Source organism: Alligator mississippiensis, chromosome 2, assembly GCF_030867095.1.
Source record: "Alligator mississippiensis isolate rAllMis1 chromosome 2, rAllMis1, whole genome shotgun sequence".
Taxonomy (NCBI): domain Eukaryota; kingdom Metazoa; phylum Chordata; order Crocodylia; family Alligatoridae; genus Alligator; species Alligator mississippiensis.
In genome coordinates this window covers 233,100,242-233,124,350 of record NC_081825.1, presented here as the reverse complement: position 1 = coordinate 233,124,350, position 24,109 = coordinate 233,100,242, and the positions used below count along the sequence as shown (strand labels likewise).

General features: G+C 43.3%; 1 protein-coding gene across 7 annotated transcripts in view; it reads right to left on the bottom strand.

Moving 5' to 3' along the window:
• Window positions 1-24,109, bottom strand: part of SMOC1 (SPARC related modular calcium binding 1) — a 203,517-nt gene that overhangs the window by 40,365 nt on the left and 139,043 nt on the right. For 6 of the 7 annotated variants that reach the window (XM_059722911.1, XM_059722912.1, XM_059722908.1 and 3 more), the window contains exons 6-7: window positions 23,170-23,259; window positions 18,540-18,620 (exon numbers count right to left, since the gene is read on the bottom strand). In XM_059722911.1, the coding sequence (XP_059578894.1) occupies window positions 18,540-18,620; window positions 23,170-23,259 (171 nt within the window). The remainder of the gene's footprint in view (window positions 1-18,539; window positions 18,621-23,169; window positions 23,260-24,109) is intronic. The other variant, XM_019476656.2, reaches the window with a different exon arrangement.

Genomic DNA, 24,109 nt, shown 5'->3' with positions numbered 1-24,109 from the left:
TATAGGGAAAATGATCCAAAACACAGACATGCAACAGGAAGGAGGTCCTTGGAGGGAAGCATTACTGAACTGGTGAGGTGATATGGGGTAGCAAATTTTTGCACTGTAATAGATCAGCAAAGAAGCCAATGATATTTGGAGTTGGACATGCAGATGGAATCATGTCATGAGCAGCAAACCACCTAAAACCTAGAAAAGACTAACTCAATACCTTCTACCTAATTGATTTTAGACAAGCTGTAGGTAGGACCTACTGGGAGCATTTATGCAAGATGCTATGTTACCGTAGCTCGTCACTACGGCGACATAGCATCAGCGGGCACAAACCATGATGCCGATGCTACTGCATGGTAGCAATACACTACGTCACTGTAGCTCATTGCTATGGAGACATAGCGTCTAAAAATAACCGTGCGCCACTGGGACTGCACGGTACCAAATGCATGGCCAGGGGCATGTGTAGACACACCCACCCACTGTTTCTACTTTCTAAGCACCTTAGTGCCAGAAACTTGTGGGTTAACTGGAGAGAATACAGAGAAGAAAAACAATGATAATGGGATGGCAGGAACCGACCTGAGAAAAGGTTAAGGAAAAAACTAAAGATGGAGTTTCAAAGCTCTCACCACTGGCCTCACTCTCTTTCCACTGAAGTTAATGGAAGTTTTACCATTGATTTCAATGGTAACAGAGTTAGGCTGATCCTAAATATTCTCAAAAGCCTACTGTAATATGTATAGTTTCCACAAAGAATAAATTAGCATGGGCTATCAGAGACCACCAGAAGAAGAGGAGCACTGTAGACTGGTCCTAATACCTACCTCAAACAACAGAATGACACCACACCAATAGTTTGGCCTTTCAGGGTGCTTTTGTCCTGATCATATCAAAGTGCTTTACAAACATTAAGTGAGATAATGACATAATGAAAAGTGCTCTCCACATGCTGCAGTAGTGGACACTAAGACACAGAACAGATGAGCAATTTACCCATCAGTATAAAGAATTCTGCTACAAAACCCAGATGAGCACTGAATCATAGGTCCTGCATTTTAAGCAGGAAGCCATGCTGGTTTTTCATCAGGAACTGAATGCTTAAGCTGGAAAAAAAATTGCTCAATGGCCATTTATAGTTCTAAGAGACTGGTGAAAGCAGAGCTGTAGCAACGCAACTGGGTGCCCATGGCAGCTGCCCCACACAAGTGCAGGTACTGACTTCCAGCTGCTGCTGCTCTGTGCCATGGTAGCAGCAGCACTTCCCACCGCTGCTCCCCCTCTACCCCTTAGTTGGTGCCCAGAGCAGCTGCCCCAGTCACTCTGCCCTAGCTAAGACGTTGGGTGGCAGAGCTCCACCAAGGGGAATGGGGGAATCTCTATGACTTAACATAATTACTGGAGAAAGCACTTGCAGCTGTTCTCTAGGCACCACACCTACATTACCAGGGAAAGCAGACAAAGTAGCCAAACACATCATCTTGCACTGTTCAGGGATTTGTTCAAACTTTGGAGACAATTTCTGCATCTACAGCAATGAACTGACAAACAAGACCAAGTCAAATGCTACTTACACAGCTAAAGCTGCAACTCTGGAGGGTAGATATCTTCTCCAGTAAGTGCAGGGTACCTAGAAACTTGATTCCACATTTGAGTTCATAGAAGTTACAGGCACAGAGATTAAAAAAAAACAAACACAAAAAAAACAATAAAAGAAAGAAGAAAACTTACACTATTAAAATGTGCGTATATTTACACATCTAGTGAGATTTTAAAAAAGCATGAGACAATCAGTCAGAAGGAGTGCAATGAGTGACAATCTAGTCAGGATCAGCAACAATAATGTCACCATTTTAAGAAAGGAAGACACTGTCATGTTGTCCTGTTTTCTGCCATCTTTGTTGCAAGTTATGACAGCCATCAGCAGAGAGGAGCAATAACACTGTCAACCTGCTGCTACTGGGAACAAAACCTTTGGGAGTTAGGAAGCTGAGATTATATTAGGCAATGACAGTGAGAGAAAGAGAGAGAGAACGAGAATACGATTGTTATGTGGGAAGAACTGCTGGCAGAAATACTTATTTTAACAGTAGCTGCTTGGCACTAAAATGCTAACTACTTGTTATTTTTCACTCGACTGCTTCTACAAGCTTTGTAACACATTCGAAAACCTGGCATCTCTGGAACAATGAACTTCTAAAGGAGAGAAGGGGACAGGGCACCTCGAGTTGGACCTTACTTATGAAACAGTTTTCCCCTGTGAGAGATACAGCACTGCATTCATAATAGTGTGCTGTCTCTCTCAGACACTCCTCAAACACACATCCAAGGTCCCCATATAGAAATTCAAATGACTGATGGGGTAATGGACCCATCTGGCTGTCTGACAAGCCAGGTGGATATTATTAAAGAGATGGGGTGTTGTTTACATCAAGTAAAACTGGGAAGAGAAGGTTCCAAGCAGCGCTGGCAGAACACACAACAGGCGGCAGCCTGCTTCGGCTTTTGCTCAATGGATAAATGTGGTTTCCCTAAGGCTCAGCAGTTACACCACCCATTTAAAGTTCTCTCCCAAATCCATAAATCTTTCTGCACCCTACCATCTCTGCAATAATGGCATCTGCCTTTCTCAAGAGAGCAGGGAATTTTTGAAAGAAAGCAGTAAGTGTGGTTAAAAAGCAGGATTGGAGAAGTTGGCTCTGTCACCTTGCCTTGCTGCTATGTGTCCAGGTCACTGATGGATCTCTGCCCCAGTTCCCCAGGGCTACTGTGAAGCTAACACAGTGAATGAAAGTGCTTTGACTACTTGAATGGAAGGCCTTTATACCAAGTACTGTATTTTCAGCTGCAAACATAGCTGTGATACCATCCATTAGCCATATTAATCAGGCCTAGCAGAAATACAAATAGACTGGTCACACAGGTCAGTCTGAGCTAACCAAAAGACAAATAAGCTCAGAGGCAGGATGATTCAGATGCACCAGTAGCTACCCAGATCATTGATACCTATAGAACTGCCTTCACTTTCCAAGTTTTTCCACTGACTTATAAAACATTTTTCTCCCCACCTAGACATGCACCTGTGTTTGGGTAGCATCATGCTTCATCATCATTTCTGTGGATGAAGTGTTGGGATTTCCTCTTTAGCTGGACTGCAGAGTTGTGCTTGTAGTCCAACTCTGAAAGCCAGCAGATTAACTGCAAGCAGAACCACTTCAAAGAGCTGATATTTGCCTCAAAACCTCAGGTGCTTACCAAAGAACAGAGGGACCAAAGCTCTGATCTCTCAATTGGCAGTGCACTACTGCTGACTTGAGGTGGGTAGAAAACTGGTTGGGATTTAAAAGCCCTAAAGGCTGTCATAGTGCAACAAAGGTTTTTGTAAAAATAAATCACTAAACAATCCACTATAGCTGGACTGGGATATGAAAGACCCATATTCCACTCCTCACGTTAAATGAGGCAAAACAGGGACTTAAAAGAGAGCCACCACAACCCAAGGCAGTGCCTAACCACCAGGCTGCTGGGTCTGCTGGTCTGCTCATTGCTGTGACCAGAAATTCCATCCTAAATCTGAGAAACTTTCCTATTAAAAAAAATTACTTTGGATCTGAGGGTTGGCAACATACAGCCCACTGGCTGGATCCAGCCTGCAGAGTCACTGGATCTGATCCATAGAACCAGAGGGCTTTGTCTGTGCCAGTGCCCATGCTGGGGCTGGAAGCTGTGCCCATGTCGTCACTGCTTCTCCCCGCATCCCACTCCTCAGCTGCAATGCAGGCACAGCTTCCAGCAAGTAGGGAGTTGCATCAGAGCCAGAGGCCTGGCCCAAGCACAGTCACAGACAAACCCCTCCTGCTCTACTGCTGACATACCACCAAAGCTGCCTGGCCCCTGCCAGACTGGAGCTCTGTTGTTCCAGCCTGCAGCTTGTAAAGGTTGCTGGTCCCTGCTTTAGACAAATGGGTGTTTTCCAATGAAAAATTATTTAGTTGAAAAATGTCAATTCTTGCTCTGTTGTCTATTGGCAAAGCTGTGCTAGAGATTTACCTTAGTTAGAAACTTCATTTTTAAAGAGTTAAAATGTATCCCTTGGCAATACCATTTGTGCCAAACTGCTGGCTTTCTTCCACAGGAGGAGTGGAGAGTTATTGTATATACAGTGCAATGCTGAATTTTATTTGCTGATTTACTATGATCTAAGACCAGGAAGCCACAGAAGGGGGCTGAAGGCCTTATCTTGGGGATCAGTAACAGGCTTACAGAATAAAGGTGGCTGCTACTGGGGCTCAAACTGCCAGAGGAGTCGCATGTTCCTCTTGGGCAAATGGGTTACTACTAGGGTGGCCACTGAAGCATCCCCAGAATACAGGATAGTTCCTTGGTGAGGGGTGGACCTCCTTAGCCAATCAGTGGTGAGGGGTGGGGCTACCACCTCCTCAGCCAATCAACACCAAGGGGTGGAGTCTTGCCTCTTGGCCAATCAGCAGCAGGGGACAGCAACACCATCTCCCTCCCCCCCTGGCTTGAACCCTTCTCCTCCTGGTTATGCACTGCCCTACCTCTACGCCCAGCCAATAGAATTGCAAGGATAAATGACTGACATGCATTTCTATGAATGAACTAAAAAACAGGACTTTTTGCAGTCCATTCCTCATTCAGAAATGGACAAGGGACAAAGGGTGTAAAACCAGGATGGTCTGGTATAAAGCAGGACCAATGGCCACTCTAGTTACTACACAACTGGGGAAGAGGCCTGTTATGCTGTGTTCCTAATCCATGCAGAAGGGAAGCTCTGCTCTTGCTCTTTTTAGAGATAGCTGGATGGTCGGCACGTGTCCCTGAAAGCCTACTCCCTGCTCCCCTCCAGAGAGTGCTTAAACTCTTCTGACAGTCCCATTCACCCAGGCAAGCAAGTGGCACACAGTCCTTTTATCTGCAATCCTCCCATAACAGCAGCCAGACAAGTTATGGAGCTGAAGAACAGCAGGAAAGGAGACCATGTTATTTTAATGGATGCAATACATCACCTGGGCAAAAAGGAAAGTTACTACAAACATTTGCATGACCACACCCTTTATTATACACAGGACCCTGAGCATGTTAGAAGTTGTCCCAGATGCCATTCCTATAAGCAGACTAGAGAAAGTTAGCCCAGGTAAAGTCACCTTAGAATGGGTTCACAAATGGGTGGGGGAAACACGCATACACATACATGCGAGCACACAGAGAACCAAAGATCAATTCAATAGCTCATGGTCAGAACAGAAGAACACATCAAGTGGTGTCCTACAGGGATGTGTCCTGGATCCAGTACTATTCATCATTTGCATTAGCAACTTGGATGATAGAACACAGAGTACTTATAACATTTACCAATGGCATGGTCGCAAGCACTTTGAAGGACAACATTAGAATTCAAATGGATCATAAGACTGTAGGAAAGTAGGGTTGAAAGGGATCTCAAGAGATCATCCAAGTCCAACCCCTGCTCAAGGCAGGATCACTGCTACATAGGTCAATAAATCTCAGTAAATTTGAAAATTTGTCTGAAATGCTCAAGATGAAATTCAGTCAACAGTAGTGCAAAGTGGTAGGCTCAGAAACAAGAAATCCAGTGCACAAATACAAAATCAAAAGTAACTGGGTAAGAAGAATACGGCAGAAAAGGATCTGGAGGTTTACAGAGAACCGAAAACAGAATCTGTGAGTCAACCATATGACGCTGTTGCAAAGAAAGCAAACAATTCTGGGTTGTATTCACAGGAGTGTCCTAGGCAAGACAAAGTAAGTAATTATTTCCTTCTTTTTGGGACTGGAGAGTCCTCAACTTTAGGAGAGAGATAATCAAGTTGAAAAAAGTCCAGAAGAGGAGAGCAACAAGAACTGTAGTAAAGAATAATAATAAAAATATAAGATTAATAAACAAAATCTGTAAAAAAAGGCTGAAGGAACTGGGTGTGTGCAGTATAGAAAAGAGAAAATCGAAGTGGTAAAATATCACCCATCCAGTATGGACAAGATTGCTATTTAAAAAAAAAGGCAACTAGTTGTTCTCCATGGCTACTGAGAACAGGGGAAGTAGTAAATCAACTTAATTTGCAGCTAGAGAGATTTAGAAAACATTTCCTAAAATCCAATCCATCTATACAGATAGTTAATGACTGGAAAAGGCTACCAAGGGAAGTTCTGGAATCCCTGTCACTAAAGGCTTTATAAACAGATTAAATAAAACAGTAGCATAACTAGGGGGGTGGGCAAGAGAGGCACCATCCCTGGGCACCAATTAAGAAGGGCTGGCAAAATAGCAGCCCCCAAGACCCTGTACCCTGGGAGGCTGTCCTGAGCAGCCCAAGACTGCACTACAGCAGAAACTGGAGTGTGCTAAGCCTGCACCATGGCACGTAACATTCTGCCCCTTTTCCCCCTCTCCCTGCTTTGCCTAGGGCACTAAAATGGCTACCAATGCCTCTGAGATAAAAATCGGTCAGGGATGCTCTAGGTATACTTGATCCAATGCAGAGGGAGGGAATAGATAGTCTCTTAAATTCCTTCCACATTTCTAGGATTGTATTTTAAAGACTTAATTGGATTAGATCAGTGGTTCCTGATAGTCATTGGAAAGATGGGTTAGAACTTGGACCACTGAGCTGATCTCTGCAAATACAATCTGAAATCCCTAAAAGCAGAGTGGCTTAAACCAAGATCTCTCTCTCTCCCTCCATTCCCTCCTCTCCAGTCCCACATCCAAGCTGAATTTCTTGGACGTTAAGGAAGTCTGGATCGGGTTCTGATCTTCCTACCCAGCCTGGTTACCATTTAGTGACCATCATGGGTATATCCAAACCTCTATAACAGGCTAAAACAGAACCTTACATTTGAACACTCCCAAAGTGAAAACGCTTAAATCCAAATCCAGATCTATACTTTGCTTCAGGCCTGCTTCACTTACCAGAAGATGCATTTCCAGTATCTGAGTCAAAACACTTCATCTTACATGTTCTTTCTGCTGTTTCTGAGGGAGCCGATGGGTTTCTCTTACTACTTTTTCTCTTCTACAGTTTCTCAGCACTTCATGTGGCCAGTGAACTTTTGGTTAACTGCATCATTTGGACACATCTGTTAGCTCCCCCTTGCTTTCATTCTTCTGTCTTAGCTCCCCCTCCAAAACTGAAAAATGAACCTACAGTAGACAAATGCAGAGTTGTAGGTGCTTCCATCCTAGTCTTTTCAACTACTCTGGGGAGAACCCACAACCTCTACCCTTCCCACTTCCACACACCTGTATGTTAGTAGTAGAAAAGCTGTTGTTGCACTGTTGGAAAGAGTCACCTACTTCTGTTGGCTGGCTGGCTGGAATATGGCAGTTCAAGATGTCACAGTATTTTGAGGGCATAGATGTAAGGCAGTAAGGTAAGAAATTTTAATCTGATTCAGGCTAACTTGTCTGCAACATTGTCTGGGTGACTATTGTAAGAACCACCTTTGGTGTCTGAGCACAATGCTGATCAGCACCTCAGAAGTGCCTATAACTCTGGATAATTGAGCCATGTTTAGAAAGGATCTAAGGAAGATCACAACTTTTGGGAAGGTGTGCCACAAATTAGCCCCCACTCCCCCTTAGTGCCACTCTGATCTGTTTCCCTTACCCAATCTGCCTCTCAGCTTTCTGCTCCCTGCCCTATACTCCCTACCTGAGCTGGCGCTCTGCTTTTTGCTCCCTTCCCCACCACAGTACTGCTTGCTCCCTCCCCAGTCTGTGCTACACACATACAGGCTGGCCATGCCCCTTGTGGCACCCATGCTGCTTGGTGCTCACCCTGACTTAGAGCTTCTGTGAACACTGTGCCTCCACTCACTGTTTCCCAGGATACCTGGGCACGCACATGTTGTCTGTGCAAAAAAAGCTGTGTGCAAGGAATAAATGAGAGGGCACCTGTGTGTGGGTGCTCCTGACAGCTTGGGCAATTACTCAGCTTGCTCCCATCATCCTTTAACATGAAACAGTCTCTGCAAAAAGCAAATGTGATCTCTCCAACCTCTTCTTGTCACAAGGGACCAAGTTAATTGTTGGTGTAATACCTTCCCACCCAATCCTTGATTGAGTTCTACAAGGGAGGAATTTGACCCACCTGGTTTTTATTTTAACCTTAAATGGAAATCCACAGGGTTTTAGCAAACTATTTTGCTCCAGCTCTTTCTGCCTCTGGATTCCCCATCCCCCTCCTCTCTCTCCAGCCCATTTTACTTAACAGGCAGCTGTGGGGTAGCAGTTATGACTCTGTCTAGAGTAATTTGTTTTCTTTCTTTGGGAGTGAGGGGAGATGGAATTCTTTGGGAATGATTTATCACATAGCGCTAAGGGGGTGCCTCATTTATTTGCCTAGCTGCATATGGTTTAGCACCTAGGGTTGCACGTCGATTATTATACTATGTTATTTTTCCCACTTGTATACTTTGCACCTTTTCATAGAGTGGATTAACTGGTCCCCAATGGCACATTATTTATGACTTCGTTTGCTGGCTGTCTGAGAAGGGTCCAGAGCCTAAACTCTTCCACTGCCCTCCCCCACCCCACTCCACATTGCATACTCCCTTCTAAGCCACACCTGTCACACCATGGTCTGCTAAAGGAGCACACTTGCTAATGATATATCACTCCATTTCTAATTTCCAATAGCATCTATGTATGAGATTTTTTGATGGAGTCTGACTCTCCCAGACAGCAGAAGCCAAGAAAAGGAGTGATTGGACTGCAGCTGTAACGGGGGGGAAAAGAGAGTGGGGGGCAGGGGGAGTAAAGGGGTGCAAGAGATCATTTGTCATCTGGCTTCCAAGGTTTAAACAAAGCAGGAATTCACCAGAAAGTGACATTTAGTTTCACAGTGCAAAGGAAAAGAAAAGTGGGCAAGTGACGGAGTGACTTGGCATTGGTGAAGTTTTATACTCATGAAGGTTTCTCCTGAACAGAGATTTCTCAGTTCAGGTTGTTGGCTTAACACCTACCAGAAAGGCCAAACAGAAAAACACTTGCTCTAAAAATAAGAAGAGAGAAATCTGAGTGCAAAGTACTCCATTTGGATAGCACTCTGACCAAGCACAGAGCTTTTGTACAGGGAGGAAGATAGGTGCACCTTCAAGATGTAGCACTATACCCAAGAGGGATGCTCAGCTGCTGCACAAGACTTTGGACCACAAGCTCTTCGTGCACCTGCTCCTTCCCCTCAGCCCCTTCCCGATGCAACAGATGGGTTTTACTCTCTCTCCTTTGTACCCCTGCAGAGTTACCATGCTTGAACCTTTTTGTATACATGGTGGGAGGAGATAGAGGCACTGATGTGGGACAAAGACAATGCCAGTGGGAGCAAGTCTCCATTGTGGACATAGATTTTTCTCTTGGATTCCGAGTACCCCAGCATATAATTTGCGTTGGTTTCACTAAAACTAGATTTGCATCTGGTTAAGTTCTCCCAGAGTCCAGTTTCTGTCTCCTTCCTGTCCATTCATTGCTGACATCAGCTCCCCCTCTCCTGCTCTCATGAGGCTCAAATGTCCCATCTTCCTGCCAATCTGCCAGCTGATGGCCCAATTACCAAGATTTGTGCCTATTACCAATGTGCAATTGTAGGACATGATTTTGGATGCCCTACAATCCACCATATATTAATGTGGTAAGTTCCATGTGGCTGGCAAAGAGAGGGAGCGTGTTTAAGACCAGCACAGACCCGGGGAGCCTGGTGGCAATAAGGAGGGCAAGCAAAGGTCTTGGTGGCAATAGAAGTCAAGTCCAGAGCCATGTAGACTCAGAAGTCTTAAGACAGAGAGATGGAAAAACAGGTAGTTTCCATGAGTCAGGGGAGAAGCGACTGGTTAGCTAGAGAAGCTGAGAGGGGTGGGGCATGACACAAAGAAGCAGATGAAGAAAAAAAAATCTGCCATGTGCCCTCCCCATCTCCAAAATGATAATCAATTCAACCCAGAAATATAAATGGGTTCAGTGCTTTCCCATCCTCAACACAGCATGTTAGCCTGTGGGCTGAAGTCCAGCCTTGCCACTTTCCTGGGCAATACTGATAATAGGAAAATCTCAAACAACAAAATATAACCCTCAGTGTACACTTCTTTCCCAGTTTTGCCTGCCGCTGGTTTCCCTCCAAGAGCTCCTCTGTCTTAACTTCCTCTAGGTCAGATCATCATACCCAGCTCTCAATGTCCTGGCCAGAGCCACCTGACTGACTAAGCAATAAATACCTTTATTGCTAAAGCAGGGCTTTGGCATCAAAGATACAACACAGAAGACCCCTGAATTTGTACACAGGGTTTTAGAATTTGCCATCTTGTTACAGCCAGCAAGAAACATTGTGATAAACCAAGGGCCCCTCTACACTTGCAGGTAAAGACACAAGGATCTAATGTATAATTCACACAACAGCACCTTCTGCCATGCCACACATACATGGCAGAAGTCGTGACTGTGTGGATCACATATTAGATCCCATCGTACTTTATTGCTAGTGCAGGAGAAGCCTGAACCTAGATTTCTCCTGCACTGGCAAAAAGCAAGATCCACTGGCTGAGAGCATGGGTCAGCTTACAGGGCTCACCGTAAGTTCCTGTGACTAAGCACCCCATCAGCTGACTAGGGCTCCCAGCCACAGGAGCACCCCAGGGGTCCCTGTGGCAAGGAGACCATAACTGTTGCTATCTCCCAGCCACAGAGGGGGTGTGGGTCTCCAATCAGCTGACAGGACTCCCAGTCACAGGGACCCCCACCATATATTCAATGAATGGTGTGATTTCATAGATTTCATAGACATTAGGGCTGGAAGGGACCTTGGAAGATCATCGAGTCCAGCCCCCTGCCCAAAGGGCAGAAAGTCAGCTGGGGTCACAGGATCCCAGCAAGATAAGCATCCAGTTTGCTCTTAAAGGTGTTCAATGTAGGCGCCTGAACCACCTCCGGTGGCAGGCTGTTCCAGACCTTGGGGGCTCGGACAGTAAAGAAATTCTGATAGGAAGCAGCTACAAAGTTATTCCACAAAATATTTGGCATAACTTTGTAGTTTATTCCTCTTTTTATCATCTTTTTATTTTGACTGAACATGTGGCCAGGTGAACTGGTTAATCACACCTTAAGTGTACATGAGGCCCAAGAGAATTTCAGGCTCTATCCAGGGAATTATTCCTGTTCCCTGTCCTAGAGGAAGGCATACAATTAGGGCATTAGCTATTAGTTATAAGCACCTAATCAAGGCAATAAACAAAGGCAGAGGAAAAGGACCTAGCTTGCAGAAACTATGATGTGTGCATATATGCAGAGGGATGATGATGAGGGACTGAATCTTCACCAAGGATTAGCAAAGATTGCCTGCTGTTTTTCTCAAGCAGGTTGCAGCTATTTGGAAAGGAATGTGGTATGCTCCAGCAACGTCCACTGGTCACCCACCCTGTTTTACTGTGATGAGCTGTGGTGACCTCTGTATTGTACATGGAGATGCACAAGTTTAAATCTCAAGAGGCTCTGCTGTTTCTGCTTCCTTGCACATCTGACACCCAGCTTTCTGGCTGCTAACTCTTACACATCCATACAAGGCACCCTGAGGATCAGGCTCAGCAAGTTAAATGCGAACAACGGGATTCTAGTCTGTGGGCCATTCTTCAGAACTAATTTATAGCTTTGCCCTGTGCTAAACAGCTTCAAAAAACAGAAAATTTTATCACTGAAAAGCTGTAAATTAAGGATGCCCAAACAACCTCTAGACGCCCAGAACAACCCACATGGAATTGGAATTCATCCAAGAAGTAGGATTTTGAAATAAACAGCAAGATTTCTAAAAAAACATACACACACAAACCTGTCTTCAGCTGCTAACCTTAATATATTACTCATTCTTCCTTGCAAATAACGTCATGTTCAAAACCCCAGTGACTGCAGAGTATTTACTTGAGGCTGCTACTGCTGGTTTTCCTAGAGCTGTTTATTTTTCCATGCATGAGCTCATTACATCACCCTGTGGTTTTCTTAAAGGTTGTCAGGGTAGGTTGGATACATCACTGGAATCTCTCTCTAACCCAAAACCAAATCACTTAGTAGCATGAACGGTTTTGAAGAAGACCCAGTTCTGAAAGTCAAGGAACAGCCATGAATTCCTTGGTGAAGATGGGTGCTCACAAAAGAGCAACAGTTAGATTTTATTTTATTTTTTAGTAATAAGATGCATTTTCAGGCATCATCCCAAAACATGGCTTATAATGAACAGCAAAGATATCCACAGTACTATTTCAGCTGGGAGGATGAAGAAGGGCAGACGATCCAAAAAGAACCATCATCCCTCTCATTTTCAAATCATGGCAGATTTGAAGGTAGGGTCTTTCTAACTACCACTCCTATACAATATGTAAAGAAAAATGGCACATATATTATATGGCCCTGTATGTATAATTATATTTTGGTTCAACAGATGAACCAAAAAAACTGAATAAAGTTTGGCTCAAATGACAAAAAATTTTCAGTTTCACCAAAATAGACAACTGAGTCTAACCAGACTTTGGCATTTGACCAAAAACATCTGATTTGTGGGAATTTAAGACAGACGAATGAAATGAAGGGCTAAATCCGCAGAATTACTGGAAAGGTGGCACTCACATTCCACTGAGCAGAGCAAACAAGGGATTCACTTAAGATTTGGGAGATGACTGTCTCTGAGAAGCTTTTAACACTCCCACATCTCCTACCACCCAGGAAAGTGGTCAGACCTCCATGCTATAAAGGCACTGTGGGATGGGAAGGAGAGTACTCCTTCCAATGCTGTTCCACTCTGTAAAAATAAGCAAACATTAATTGGAGCAGGGACTGAAACCCAGGTGTCCCACCACCAAACAACAGTCCCTCTCATCCTCTTGCTCTTTTACTCAATGAATGTATCAGTAATCCATGCTAAGTGGAACAGGTCCACTGGGGTATTGGGGGAGTGGGGGATGGGATGATAGAGAAACCTGCCTCATCCCAGGGCAGAACACTCACCTGGGAAAAGAGACAGTTGGGTTCCAGGCCTGCTTCAGTGAACATTTAAATTCAGGGGTGCTCAACCACACAGGTGGTGGCCCAGATCAGGCCCAGTGCCATGTCATCTGGTTTGCAGGGCTCCCCACGGGTCCCCAAGGAGCCTTGCAGGCTATGGCCCTGCACACTAGATCAGGTACACAGGGGTATCCCAGCACACAGGTATGGGGGGGGCATTGTGCAGGGCCCCGGAGCCCAATTCCAGCACACAGGACCAAGCAGGGGTGGTGCACAGCCCCAGGGCTCAAATCCAGAAGGCAGAGGTGGCAGAGGGTCCCAGGGCCTGCTTTGGTCCATGGACCATCCCTGTGCAATTCATCTGGCCTGTGGAACCAAAAGGTTGAGCACCACTTGTTTAATTTATAATAACTTGAGCAGATTTGACAGACCCGAGTGAAGGTAGCCTTCTCCCCAATTCCACAATGCCCTTTATACTATGGAGCAGCCTCCTAGGAGGTGAAATAAGAGTTCAAACCACCTCAGACAGCAAAGGGAACTGAAGAAAATAAGGGAATGAAGCCCTGGTTTACCATATCCTGGCTGGCTGTCCTTTACCAGCAGACCTACTGGGTGAGTGGAACCTGCACCACCAACACCTGTGTGTTGCATAACATAGGAGAGGTTGGGGAAAAAGCAGAAAGAAGACTGCTACCAGCCACTCACTTAACAAATCTAGAGGTAGAACAAGGCTTAAGGCCACATTACTGCATATGGTGGTATGTTAAACCACAGCAGAATGGGGCAAAAGTGCTAATGAAGACAATTTTGTTTAGAGTTTACATGGTGGGGGGAAATGGTCACTGAATGTCCATGACTTGAGTTTTCCAAGCTTCACAGTTAAATCCCAAGTCCCATTCTTTTCACCTGTATTTTTTTAAATCAAGTGGATACTGAAGACTACAGAATAGCATCTAGTTGACAGAAGCTATAAAGGAAGGTACACAAAAACAATTTTTGTTCGTAGTCCATTAGGAGAATACTAGCAGCCTTCTCTGAATCATCTGAAAATAGCCAAATCAGACGACACTTGTCTCATCTGGTAGACAACTTCTATACTCTTCTCATGATGGGTGTGGCCACAATATGGTGCCCCATGGTTGTCCAATACAAGTGCAGATTACAGTTACTGTGAAAACAATAATTGCTTGAACTCTGTTAGGTTCTGAATACATGGCTGAATGACTCATGGGTGGCCCAGGAACCAAATTTAAAAAAAAAAGAAGAAAAACAACAGCACCAAGGAATGAATTAGGGTAATACAAAGAGGTAGAACCTGGAAGTCATAAGGATAAATCAATAAAAAAGAAAATGTAAGTTGTATATTAGGAAAACCTGTCTGGAGTCAAGTTGTATTAGACTACAGAATAGCTGCCTCCAGGAAGTGGTAAATGCTTTATTGCTTGAGGGACTCAAATTATGCTAGAAACTATTATCCATTGTATGGAGTAAACAGGCAATGGTCAGAGTGGGGGGAGAAGCAAATGGTGAAATGAAATGAGTGAGTAGGTCTTTTCCACCTGTAACTTCAGGCTATTCCATTAGTTGTAGTAAGAAGGTTTTAAGCCACTTGCCCACATAAATACAGGAGCTAGGACTCAGGCAATACATCCAAGCAATCACTAAAAGCAAAGTCTAACCCTATGGTAGTAAAAATTTACTCTAACCCTAACATGAAACATCACACACAAGAAAAAATGGAAATACACTGTACAGGAAGATCTCAAGCTGTTAAGGGCTAAAATTACCAAAAGCGTCCACTAATTTCAGACGTCCAATTTAATTCAGATTAATGTTTCACAGTGGGTAAACAAATTAACGGACGTTTAAAGATGCAATACTTTTCATTAACAATGCTACTTAGCTCTCATACAGAAGTTTTCATCCACAGATCCTAAATGTTTGATGCTGTCCTTTGCCACGTATGCCAAAGATCCAAAAAGAAAAACAGCAGGGAGGAAGCTAAGAGTTGTATGTTTAAAATGTGTCAGCTGTTCCATAACCTCATTTTCATGAAGCAGCATTTCCCAATGTTAATAATTTATAGTAACAAATAGAAATGACTGCTTGTTTGTGTGGCACAGTGTGAAAATTTGAGCCTAGAATCACTAACTTCTCTTAATCAACTGCAAGGTAGTAGGGCAAATGAATTTTATAGAAGCATCAGTAATGTTCACCGAGATTATCCGACCATCCTGTTTTAGCTGGCTATGACAGCTGCCTCTTTACACTCATTTTCATTCTCTAGGGAAGAATTAGTTTGGGATTTATAAAATAAAAGCCCATTGCAGCCTCTGGGTTAGTTTAGAGTAGATTTAAAAAAAATAAGAGAGAAGAAATTATCAGGTAAGACTAGAATAGACAAAAACAATCTCACAAAAGGAGCTCCTTCCCAAGCAACCTCCCTCTTACACAAGGGAGCTTCCCGAGGAAAAGCTTGAACAAACAGACAGCCCTTGCAGCACACCCTGAACATCAACAAACTTGGGATGTCTCAGGCCAAGGAAGAGTAAGAACCAAAACCCCATTCTCCAAGGACACCCCTTTAATCACCTCCCAGAATTTAAACTTGGGAATTTGAAGGAAGAGCATCTCATCTTATCTCAGTGGCCAGGATAGCGACTTAAGGAGAGACCGGGTTCCAAAATAGCCATGGACAAAACTCTATAGGGCTCGGGAGAGCAGACCCACTGCCTTGAATTATACCACGGGCAGCTCACAAAGCACAGGTGGTATTTGCTCTGCACTTAAAACATCACTAAGCAAGCACAATGATTCCACACAAGGTGAAGTTTCTGCGGGGAGGAGGAGTGTCTTCAGAGAGAGCGTCCTCACAGACCAAAAGTGCTATAAACCCAGTCTGAAGGTCACGAAGATATGAATTTCTAGTGGTTAGAGCAGAAGACTGGCAGTCAGACTTCTTATATTCTGGTTCCAGCTTAATATTTTTTGTCCACACTGACTATATGGCAGCAATATAGCAGGCTTTGCCAGAAAAGCATCACATTTACTTTACAATAGGGAAAGGACATGGAGAGGTTAAGTGAACTTCCCAAGACCACAGAGACAGTGGCTATACTAAGAAGAAAACCAAGAATCTAGCACACTAAGCAGTAGTTTGCACTGCCTCCCAAGGCTAGGGACAGACATTAAACAAACCAGTTTAAGTGATCAGAAACTGGTTTAAACCTGTAACAGAACAGACATTCAGTGCACATAAATCACTTTGAAAATGGCTGAAACCAGTTTGCAATAAACCTGGTTGAATGTAGCATCAGACTTAACTGATTGGCTCAAACCGGTTTATGCAATGTCTGTCCCAGACTCCTTACTGGTTTAAGTTAAATCAGAGACCCCCAGCATCCCAGCATGCTCTCTGGGCTGGGCTCTGCTCCAGAGAGCTGGGCTGGCCCCTCCCCTCTGCTCTCTAGCTGGACGGGGTGGGGCATGGCCAGACGCTGGCCTGCCTTGACTGCTGAGGCAAATTCCTCCCTCCGTCCCCTCTCCCTCTGCTCTGCTCGCCCCCTTGCAAACCCTGTGGACCGCAACTGGGGTTTGGCAGCCCCAACCACACCTCCATGACTTTCCTGCAGCCAGGCAGAGATGGAGTTAATTCCTCCCTCAGTCAGCTTACCTGGGAGGGGATTAATTCCAGTGGTCCTGGAGCAGGGGAAAGAGGCAAGCTAGAACCCTGTGTGCAGATCCAAGACCTGCACTTCTGAGCCCAGAGCTAAGACCTGCAGGACCAGCCTGAGAGGTGGGAAGTGTTGGCAAAAACCTGACAATCAATACACATATGTGCTGGAGATGAAGTTAAGGGAAGTTGCAGATAGCTTCCGGCTGGAAGTTGCAGACCAAACAATGCAGAGAACTATATACATTTACATTATAAAGCAGAACCTGTGAAACCTAAACAAAGCCTTTCTGAATGCCTGCCTCTGCCCTCAGGATTAGTAAGACTTATGCAAGGCTTTCTCTATACATTTTAAGTTAGAGTAAGTTGTGTATGCTGTGTTTTACTGGGCTGTATCTTAGCTTAGGGGAAGATTTTTGATAATTCCTTGTTGTATGCTTTGCAAATTGCTGTGTTCAATACATGCTTGCTTCAGCAAAGGGACTTTTTTCCCATCCCCACTTCTCAGTCTGGCAGCAGCTCCTCCCTTCCCCACCCCTAGGCTGGTGGCTGGCATCCTGTGTGTCCTGCTAGCCGCAGCTGGTGCCTGGCATCTCTGCTCTAGCAGGGAGGGAGTCTCTCTTTCCTCCCCTTTGGCAATGGCTGCCAGGCATGCTCTAGTATCCTCTGGCTTCTGGCTTGAGCCATGGCAGACATGTGCCTGTATTTCCTGATTTAACAGAGAATGTTTGTCCAGTTATTAATCAGTTTAAGCTGCACAGCTTAGATTTACCTGCAAAGAGTGAATCAATTCAGGCTCAGGCTTTTTTAATGTCTGTCCCTAGCCCAAGTGATCTAGTAAAGTTTTACATGAGCTATTGCAGATGTACTTTTTAACTGTTTATAAAAACTTGTTTGATGGTGACAACAGTTTTTCAGAACTGTAAACCAAAACTGCAGCCATCTCTGGCATCCTAATCTTTTCTAGCCTCCCAATTCCCATCATCAATCTTGTTTCCCTTCAGTGCAAGGCAAAAAATGTACACCGATAACAGTCATTTTCTCCTATTGTTCAGACCTTACTTCCCTTTCATAACTTTTCCCCACTCTTCTATCAAAATCTAAGCTCTTTCTTCTTACAATTTCTACTTCCTGTTGTATGGATGTTCTTATTTCTACCTACTTCCTCGTCTTTGCACTCTTCCTACCTGAGCCACCCCCCATGCTGCTCCCTGTGATGTTTTACTCTTCTTTACTCTTACGTTCATTTCTTCCATGGTGTCTTATATACATGGGTATTCCTTCTCAACCTGCTATAGGAAGTAAGAATTCTCTATATTCATTCATTTAAAGCCCAGTAACACTTATATCATGTACCTTTCAGGGTTATCATTAGAAAAAAGGTACCTTAAAACATAGTATGATGGAAGTTCCCTCTGGTCACCCAAAGCATTCTTTCTCTATAAGAACATCACAAATACTGGAACCTAGGCACAGGAGCAACCTCAGTCCTATGTAAGCCACACATTGCAGCAAGAATATTCCACCAAAATTTAGCTTGGGAAGGTATGAGGAGGAGAGTGGAAGTGAAATGAAGTAGGTGGCAGTCCTGGGGTGAGTCAATAAAACCCAAGAAACCCAGTTTCCCTTCAATACCTGTTTGAGGGAAGGCACAGGCCTCAACATACACCTGCTCTGACTTTAGGAGCACAATGAAGAGGACTCTCTTGTTAGTGTCCTCAGATTCCTGCTCTGCAATGTTGTGACAAAGCAGCACTGCTATTAGAGATAAGCAAGCACAAAGTGAAAAATACTGTGAAATAAGGAATCACTGTTTAGTTACATTCCAAATGTTTTTAAAGCAAGCATTACCTGAGTTTCTCATGCTGGAGCTATTCAGTTTGGAATCTTTAATGACCAAGTGCTTAATCCAAAGTGTGGGAGCTGTGATTTCTGAAAGACAGAAAAGAAACACCGTCAAAAAGAAGCCACCAGTGGAGACAGCAACATCATGGAGGAAGAGTTGTCTCAGGTTGAAACATCCTGTTTCTTGGGACTTGGATTGTCCTCAGGGGTTCCTTAGTATTTCTTTTCTGCAATATGGACCTTTAATTATCTCCCACCACATGCACATATGCTCCATTTTTTCTTTCCAGGTAGTCCATCTACATGAAGTATGTGGGCTTTTTTTCTTCTCCTTTGCTCACACAGCCAACGTTATCCTGCCTAGTATCTTTCAAGCCTGACTTGGAAAAGGTAGAGACTGTGTCGGGCACTGTAGCACATCATGCTTTTCATCAAGGGATGGAAAAAAAATCCAGCAAAAATCATTCAAATCAGGAATCCAAATATTATCCTCGAAGTCAAAGAGCAGCTGACCACCCACTTCCTCATATTAGGTCCCTTTTAAAAAAACAAAAATAAATAGAAAAGTGCAGAGCACTGCTGGGAACACTTAAAAGAAAGCATTTAAAGAAACATGTCTGGTTAAAGAACATGCATGCGATTCACTAAAGATAAATGCATTTTACAAAGTGTGTTGAGATCCTTGGATGAAGCACTGAATACCTCTTAAGTTCAAAACACTAAAACCTGCCTTAATCCCTCAAAGGAATGACATTGAACGGTTGTTCAACCAATATGTTATAATAAAGATCAAGTAGAGGGGCACCTGAAATAATCCCTCAGACAGACATGGGCAACTTGAATATTTTAAAACAATTTTTTCTAGTGTTCACTGGAACTGACTTTAAATGCTAGTTCCTGATTATTTAAAGACTTTAAAAATATATATTTTCAAAGATCTTTCTGCTCAACTTGTTGAAATTTATAAAGGTCTGTTCAGCAAAGTAGAATTTGACTACACCAGAGAAAACGACTACATGCAAAGTGCATCCAATATATAAAGTAAACTTAAGGAAAAAGACAGAACGAGAGAAAGAAATGTTATTCCTTGATAATATCTTTCACCTACAGTGTTCCTACAGGTTACTAAAATGAGGAGAATTTTTCATATGGCAACATTAATGGTATCCCAATTTAGGTAAGAGTTTGCTTTAATACAGTCTCTTACATAGTAACTTCTGACTTAAGACTAACATGGCTAACTACCACTCTTATCTAGATATCACTGTATTATTATTCCTGCTGCTTGTATTCTTTAATCATGACATGTTTCTCTACCCATAGACAAATCAACAACAAAACTCTCATTGTTTCAGTTGGAGAGGATCAGGGCCTACATACTAAATAAAGCTGGGGGATGATGGAGGAAAAGAGCTCCAAAAGCCCCAAATTTAAGGTGCAATGTTTACCCTGGTTCTACGTTTTGCATCCTAGGTAGATCTCACTGTGACAGGAAGTGGATGTCCATCCTAGGACTAGGCTCAAGGGACATTACTGTATTTCTTGATGCAAGGAGGTTGAGGGGCATAAAAAAGACCAGGTGTGGGAGGGGAAGATAAGGAAGAAGGGGCAGTGGGGAAGGATATATCTGCAGGGATCTGTCATGCAAATACATTTTCCATTCTGTTAACCTGGATATGAGCAGAAACAGTGAAGCAATTTTTAAATTGCTTTCTCCTCCCACCAGATCAAACTCCTGGAAAAAGCAGATTCCCAGTGCAAAGGGAGGTAAAGTGCAACAGAAAGATAAACTGCTTAAAGAACACATTGTTTTCAGGAATGAATGCGGCTTATACATTGAAATAAAATATAGCAGATTTCCAAAAATAACAGAGCCCAAAAGTGTGTGCGTGTGTGTGTTGGGGGGAGAATAAATAGCAATTTTAACTAAAAAATAAAAAACTTTAAGACACAGAGGGACCTTCATGTAGTGAAATAAATAAAATGGTATTCTTCACAACCTGACCTCAGCTGAAGTGGGATTCACTATAAAGGGAACTGAAACTTGTGCACTAAAATGGAGCAAAGGAATTCAGAGGAAAATGTGTGTGTGCATGCATGTGTGTGTATATGCACATTTTAGTCATTAAAATGCAGGTCAGGAAGTCAATCAATTGAACTGTTTTTCCTGGCTCTGGACACCCTGGGTTGTGCATTAGGGAGTGAACACAGTGGTTACCCTAGAATTTGAACCTAACTGTGGGTGAGCCATCGAAGAAAGCAAATTGTCTCATATTCAGAGGTGCTCAGCTTCCACAGCTACCACTGACTTCAAATGCAGTTGTGGGCATTTGGACCCTTGCTGCCTGACATTGCACACCCAAAAGCCAAGGTATCTAAAATGAACATCCTCGCAATCTTGGCCTCTTTATGCAACAACTTTACCTGGCGTTCCTCTAGCCCCATTCTTGTACACATCTCCCCATTAGTAAAGATGGGCCATTCTACCCCATCGAGTCCACAGCCTTCAAATTAAACCTTTGGTAGGACACCTCCTTGCATCAAATGCATCCAATATATACAGTAAACTTAAGGAAAAAAGACAGAACAGTTGGTAGGACACCTTTGCAGCCCCTGCCCTTTCATGGCACTGGCACAACCATAAATGGAACCTCAAACAGAATCATTTACTGATTGTGTACTAATAAGGCTGAAATTGTCAAAAGAGTCTAGAGGAATTGAACCTTTAAATCCTACCAATATTTGACAGGGTTTGGGCATTTAACACACACACTCACCTTTGAGAGTCCCAGTCAAAGCTACATCTAGTTATCCAATTGTACCTCTAGGGAAAAACAGAAGCAAAGAAACCAAGCAACCTTATCTGAATTTACAGTGTTTCGGTTTCAGATCCTAATTAAGAAATGGACACCTGGCTTCCTACCCCACTCTGTTTTCTCTATTGAGCCAAACAAGACAATGCTATCGTTAATACAGGCCAGAACTAGGTATTCCTGCCAGGAGTGGTGCGTGGAGAAAGGGAAAACAATTGATCAAATAATATATTTTCAGATTTAGAGAAAGAAATAAAAGTGATAAACAATGAAGGTGCATGGTCTCAGGATGCAATGCAGGCCTTTTCTAGCCTTGGTCTTCTCTCCTATGTCAGTGTAGAATTATAAAATCTTCACAAAAACAGAAAGATTTGGTGTTTTACATGTCTTGCATAGAAGTGAAAGGTAGCCAAGACCTCTTAGGCTCTAGCTGTGCTCTGGGGAATAAGGGCAGGACTGTTCTCTGCAGTGTGCCCTCCAAGTATTTTGTCTAGTTATGTCTAATTGTCCCAAATGTTGGTACTTTCCATCACTGCCCCAAAGAAGCTCCTGACAAGGTTTGCACAGACTCGCATAGCTATTTGTCTGGAAATTACTCCCCATAGTTAGTCTGTTTTTCCCCGCAGTGCATTCCTCCCCTTGGATATCCATAATCACCATCTTGCAGAAAAGTGAAAGGGCATAAACACTGTTATTACAAACAGCAATTTAATACAATACAGAGTGTTGCCAAAAGGCTGCCAGAAGGCACAATATTTATGTAAGCATTAGATAGACCACTAGATTTGAGCCTCTATTTATGTGGGAATGCAACAGTTTGCCCCAGGTACATTTTTCTAATTTTTTTTAAGTTGGTTTTGAAATATTATATATATTTTCATATAATTTTATATATTAAATAAGTTATAAAACTTAGATTAACTGAGTGGAAGTGATGGGACTGTAACTGCTTGCTGGTAAGTAAGCTTATTTTTCTCATACAGAATTGTCACAATCATCTATTTGTGTGAGAAGAGAGGAGCTACCAGCAGTACCATCTACTCCTGCAAGGTCCCATCCATTTTTGGCTTTGAACCAGTCTTACAATCCTAGAGACAGTGTTGAAGTCTGAAGCTCTCTCTACCCAGCAATGGCATTCAAAATGGTTCTTATCAAGGGGTCAGGTTTCAGCCCAAATCTAGTTTTAACTGATTTTGGAAGCTTTGCTTTAATTCAAAGAGTCCAGTAGATTGAGAGACAACAGCATATTGAGGAGGGTGGAGGGGGGTGGAAATCCCTGGATTAACATATCTGAGAGAGGAAACTGCCTTGGTGGGCCCAGGATTAGGTGGGCCCAGGACACTGACTTGATTTGTTTCATGGTATATGCGTCACTAAAAGAAAGCAGTAAATAAAGAAGCCTCCCAACATTTTTCCTCCCAGTTAACATTTGCAGGCCGTGGTTTAGCATTTTCTTCCCCTTGGTGTTTTGCAGAGGTTATAAAACTCCCAGCATCAGTGTCATGGGGGTGGAGAGCGCAACAGGAGTAAGGATGGAAGAAAGGAAGCGGACGTTTCTGACTCAATGAGCATTTTTTAGCCATGACACCTTTTTCTCCAAGGTTACCCAAAGGCTCTGTCCAACTGGTGTTATTGTTGGAAATGAGGGAAGAAGGGAGGACGTGAAAAGATTTGGAAAAGTGCCTCATGTCCCAAGGGCACTCTGAAATGCAGATGACTTACAAGATTTGGGGGCTTTTCTACTTGTGGGATAAAAAATGTGTTTAGATAATAAATGTGTGAGCAAAAGAGAGAAAAGTTTTTTTTAAAGAGGAGGTTCTTACCTTCCCCATCAAAAACAGGCTGGGTCTCCATGGTGGGTGTTGGCTTCGAACCATCATCTGAATTGAGAGTTAAAAAGAACCGAAAAGAAACTACCATTATTGAGGTAAATACTATCTACTCTCCAGTACTGTTGAATGGTTGGGATTTGTACATGGCCCGGCCAAGTCCAGAACAGAGACAGAGAAGACAGACAGACAGGAAGAAAGACAGTGAACAAAATAAGCCTCAGTTTACCTGGACACCAGCAGGAAATTTCAAAGTAAACATGTACCAACACTAACCACAAATTGAAAGAGTTTCCCCTCCTCACCCCTACCTTCCCCTTCCGCTTCCCCTTCCCCTTCCCCTAATATACTGATCGAACTATCACCTTTCAGGATCAGTCGAGTACATCCCACGCAACTCATATCCTGTGACAGCAGGGGCTAGGAACTGACAAACCAAAATCCTTTCCATTATCTTCTGTGTTTAACTCATCTTCTGAAACTTACCACCATGGCAGGCTGCATCACTGTTCATCACAGAGCTGTTAGAAAGGGATTGTCAATAGGAAATCTTATTTCTTACAGTGTCAGCTTCAAGCTGTTTTCTATCTGCAATGTTGTTAAAAGAGATCAGGAGAAAGACAACTGTTTTCTGAGGTTCATTTTCCTCTGCATAGGAGTGCTCCAGATGCCTTCTAGCAATTAGGTTGGAGTCTTTTCTATTTAAAAACTTTTTAAAAAATCCACAAGAGAAAAATAACATTTTTACAAATAGAGAAAAGGATGCAACTCAGTTTCCAAGTGGAACCTCATACACACAAGGCTACCTCATAAATTTGGGATTCAGGCTGGGGCCTGGATTTTCAGCCCTTTCAAAAGTTATGAGGTGTTTGCTTTAGGGCTCATCTTTACATGGAGTTAAAGCAGGGGCGGGTAATTATTTCGGGTGGAGGGC